At 40.3% G+C, this 5,000-nt stretch overlaps 1 protein-coding gene across 1 annotated transcript in view; it reads right to left on the bottom strand.

The window, feature by feature from the left end:
* Nucleotides 1–3,657: 3,657 nt before the first annotated feature.
* gm2a (ganglioside GM2 activator) overlaps nucleotides 3,658–5,000 on the bottom strand; it is an 8,568-nt gene continuing 7,225 nt past the window's right edge. Inside the window, exon 4 of the mRNA XM_084718502.1 lies at nucleotides 3,658–4,058. Coding sequence (XP_084574628.1) covers nucleotides 3,903–4,058 — 156 coding nt within the window. The 3' untranslated portion in view covers nucleotides 3,658–3,902. The remainder of the gene's footprint in view (nucleotides 4,059–5,000) is intronic.

Genomic DNA, 5,000 nt, shown 5'->3' with positions numbered 1-5,000 from the left:
TCATCGTCTTCTTCTCTGGTTCTGCAGAACTTCCTGTGTGAGATTAAGAGAACAAGTGTTCTGCAGATGTTTCTCTCCTCAACTCAAATTAAAATGCACTTTTACACACACACACACACACACACACACACACACACACACACACACACACAGTTAATTAGCTGTGATCTGCTCTGTGCAAAATCAGAGGAACAAAAGCATGAATTTATGTTTGGATCAATTAAGTGGATTGATCACATGACAGGTTCAGCTGTTACACCAGGATGTGCCTTTCAAAATAAAAGCCTCCTGCTTTGTTCAGTGTCATTTCAGTATTAATGTGACGAGCATTAAAGTTTATCACAAATACACAAACCAACAGGAGGGCAGAGGTGAGAGCTCGAACCTGATTGGTTTGTTGTGGTTTGTTTGTTCCCTGGAGGTTCCGTCTTTGATCTGCGATGGAACCACAACAGAACCAATTAATGAACGTTCCCAGACTGTGAGCTGATTTTCATCAGCAGAGCAGCTGAAAACACATGTGACCGAGATCCTGATCCTGTCGCTCAGATCCTATCTGAGAACACAGCCGTGCAGGTCGGAGAACGTCAAAGAGAACTTCTTCTTTCTTCTCTTTCACATTTTTCATTTTTTTCACATTGCTGAGTGAAAAAATTCCAGTCGACTCTCAGGACGGTGCGCAGGTTCTCCTGCTGGATGTTCTAAAATGTTCTCCAGCTGCTGGATGTTCCAAACTGTTCCAAACAGAGGTACGCTGGACCACAGCAGCTTGTCGGCACTTGCATCAGTTTCGGTTGCGTCCTCGGTCCAGTCAACACGTTGAACATGTTGCAGACGTCATGGTTCTCTCTGAAACAGTCGTGATCCTGTCAGAATTCTGGATGATCTGATTTGACCGGTGGAACATTGGTTCTGATGTTCTGGTGATTTTGTTGCTAGTAGAAGGTTGAATTTTCATCTGGATGATCGGAGGAGACGATTCTTCTGCTGCTGAAACGCTCGTGCAGCTTTTTAAGACGTTGGCTGTAAAAGTGTCGATAAATAAAATAGTTTTGTCTGTTGCTTTGTGGTGATTGGATCCCTGACAGCAGAGGGCGGGGTCAGGATGAACGGACAGGTTGTACTTGTAGTTTCATTCATGTCTGTTTGTTGTTTTGATGTTGTTTCTCGATGAGCAGCAGCTAACAATTATTTTCTTTATTTATTGATCTGCAGATTATTTTGGTGGCTGACTGATCGACACCTCAGTCTATAAAAAGTTAAAAATGGTGTCTGTGTATGAAACATCTGAATACATTTACCTTTTCTTCACATACAGTTGAGATAACTCTGTGGACAGCATCATAACAGCTTCATTACAGCATCATAACAGCTTCATAACGGCTTCATAACAGCTTCATAACGGCAGTCTGAGCTGCAGGATTTACACTCAGCTCGTCTCCTCTGTCGTCCAGCTGCTGGACGTCATGTGGAGGACGTGTGCGTCTCCTTTGTGTGTAACTCCTCACTTTCCTCCTTTTGTTTTCTGTTTTCTTTGCTGCTTCCTGTGAACATTCTCGTCCACATTTCAAACTTCATTTTTTAAATTCAACCTTTATTAGAAATCAGACGAACGCCGAGGCAGAGACTTCATTTACAAACAATCAAATAAAAAAATCGAATAAAACCTCCCAGACACAAAAACTCCAAAGAGGAACTGAAGAAGAAGAAGAAGTCAAAAACAATAAAAGACACAAAAAAGAACAAATAAAAACATCAATAATAAATAAATAAAGTAAAACGTGACACAGTTAAAGATTTGAAATTGTTCTGCGTGTTGTTCCTCGATGCAGCTGCACTGAATGATTAGAAACCTGTGATCTGATCACATGACCGAGTTTGATAAGAGCCACATTAAAAGGAGGATGTTGTGTTTTTATGATTTCATCTCAAAGAAACAGACGTGTTTGTGTGTTATTTGTGTTTGTGGATCGGTTCCTCTGATGGAACCAGCAGCTGTTGACTTTCTGTTTGGGTCTCAGTTTGAGTTCTGCAGGTTTCAGATGATTTCTGTCACCTGCTGGTGAAACTTGGAGCTGCTGATTCTGGTTTTCTGTTGGACTCGACGCAACATGATCAAAGTCCTGAGAGGAGGATCAGATCCATATCGCGACATGAGAACCGATATCCTGATAGAACTGCAGGTCTGCAGCCTTTACAGTCAAAAGAGACACGTGACGGAGGTCAGCTGACCGACAGGTGAACTTTAACTTTAACCGAGTCCAAGTCTCTTTCATGTTTCATCTTTCAGGTCAACTTTCTGATTTTACTGAATATAAAAAGAAACATAAATATGAATTAAATCTCTGTGAAGCTTGTTGAAACAGTAAATAGTCATTTATCATCACAAAGGTGAAATTTCTCTTTTTATTTATGAATATTGAAACAAGTCTGAACATTTAAAAGAGCATTTATGTGATGAGTTTATTAAAAACTGTTCACAGTGTGGAAATAATCACAAGCATCATTTATCATCGTTATCATCATGAAAGAAAAACAATGAAACATTTATATTCAAATTAAAATCAGAACTAATATCCAATAACTAAAATCAGCCATAACTCTTTTTTTTATTTCATTTTTAGGCACTTATTAAAATAAACAGTCAGAATAATAATAAATTAAAATGTCTCTCATTCATCAGTGATGATCAGATTCATTCATCCCTCAGAGCTTCTTTCTACTGTTAAAACACCAAAAACCCTTTTTAAACCTTTTAAAAGTCAAACAAAGATTTGAAGTAAAGAGACAAAATAACTTTTTAAAAAATAAATCCAGCATCACACAGCGAAGAAAAAGCACAAGAAAAGTTTCCTCAATTATCTGAAACACTCTGAGAGCAAAAACAAACTGAATTATTTTGAGTATTTTTGGCATGAAAATGTCGCCCCCTGCTGATCACACTGGCACATCACAGCACAGACGTCAGGACAGACGGTCTGTGATCAGCTGATTAACTCAGCACTTGTTTGGTTCATAAAATATCAGAAAATGGTGAAAAATGAATCCTGTCAACATTTTTCATTATATATAATAATTTGAGGATGAAAATGAAAATTTCCTCACAATTATTCAATTAATTTGTGTAATAACTCACTGATCATCATCAAGTCCTTTTTTCTTTTATTCTGTTCACACGTTGAATTAAAACTATAAGAAAATATCTGTACGTCCTATTTAAAATCCCACACTTCTATAAAAACGGAGGAAAACGAAATCATTGGATCATTTTCTGAGTATTCTGATGAAAAACTAACAACCAATCAAAATCCACCCAGATTTACAGGGAACATCCAAACGTATCAAACACTTATGTGTCTGACATGACTGAATGAACTCTTGTGTGCCGAAGGCGCCGTCACACACCTGAACTGATGTCGCGTCAAATCAAAGAATGAAGAAAGTTTTATGTTTCATCTTCTGTTAAATAAACTGTGAGCCTGAATTAAACTGAATTAAATTCACTCGTCTTTTTCCTCAGTTTCATTAAAGTATTCAGCTCGTAAAACATCTCCGTCTCTAATTATGTCATCGGTTCATTAAGTCACGCTGTCTCTTTAAATGTGGCCGTGCTCACCTGCAGCAGGTGAAGTGATCAGTTACAGAAAGAAATCACTGGTTGTGATCAGAGGACAGTCAGCTGAAATGTAATAATCAAGTAAAATGACGGCTGCATCAGAATCTACAGGTTAACGTACAGGAAGTGAAATCTTCTCCATCTTGTTTTTAAACGCTGTGAAGTCGATCAAACTCTCAACTTTGTGCAACTTCTGCTTTTTGATCCCCGGTTTTTTGATCATCATTGTGTGCAAGTAAAGAAAACCTCGAACCCTCCTGATGGTCTGAGGCCGCCTGTGATTGGCTCAGTCGGAGTGCAGCGACAGCGCCACCTTCAGGCAGCCCAGCTCTTTCCCCTGAGCGCCCAGCACGCCCTGCACGCGGTAGTTTCCATTAGTCAGCCAGTAGGGCAGGTCCATGTAGGGCAGGTAGAAGTCAGACTGAGGCAGAGAGTACGAGCCCTGAGGAGACACACGGGACAAGAGGGTCAGAGCAGAGGCATTCTGGGTAATCTGAGCTGATGTAAGTCTCCAGTACCTGTTCTTAAAGTGTTCTAGTAGACAAGGAGCTCACGAGGAAAGATATCTAAAGACAGGCCTGGGCGTTATACCGGTTCGTACCGAAAACCAGTCTTTATTTTCGTTATGATATTAATTTTTCATATACCACCATACCGGTGAATAACCCAAACAAAAAGTGTTTCAGCAGGGACCCATTTCACTGCTGCACACCAACACCACAGGCGTGTTTGCTTGAGCGTGTGCTCTAGGGATGTTCCTGGTGACTAAAGTCGATTAAACACAAAATTTAATTTAGACTAGTCTAACACTCAGAAAACACTAAGAAAACAGTTAAATTTAGCAGAATTTATTAATCTATAATGTTAAACACTGTCTGTAAAAAAATAGTGTGTGTATTAAGAGCCATTTGAAGACGTTGGTCACAGTCAACAATCACCAAATCGTACTTTAAATGCCGCTGAGATGCTACTTTGCTCTGTGCAACACAAGCTTCATTAATGTACAAAACAAGACAACAACTCACTAAACGCTTCATCTTTTCAGACTGAAGAGGGTCACAGTGTCTGCAGGTAAAGGACCCAGAGCTAACGTTAGCTGCTAGCCTGACACACAGCGTGGCTAACGTTAGCTGCTAGCCTGACACACAGTGTGGCTAACGTTAGCTGCTAGCCTGACACACAGCGTGGCTAACGTTAGCTGCTAGCCTGACACACAGTGTGGCTAATGTTAGCTGCAGCCTGACACACAGTGTGGCTAACATTAGCAGTGCTAGCCTGACACACAGTGTGGCTAACATTAGCTGCTAGCCTGACACACAGTGTGGCTAACGTTAGCTGCAGCCTGACACACAGTGTGGCTAACGTTAGCAGTGCTAGCCTGACA

The sequence above is a fragment of the Lutjanus erythropterus genome, chromosome 5 (assembly GCF_056507025.1).
Source record: "Lutjanus erythropterus isolate fLutEry1 chromosome 5, fLutEry1.hap2, whole genome shotgun sequence".
Taxonomy (NCBI): Eukaryota; Metazoa; Chordata; class Actinopteri; order Lutjaniformes; family Lutjanidae; genus Lutjanus; species Lutjanus erythropterus.
This window is presented reverse-complemented; position numbering and strand designations above follow the sequence as displayed.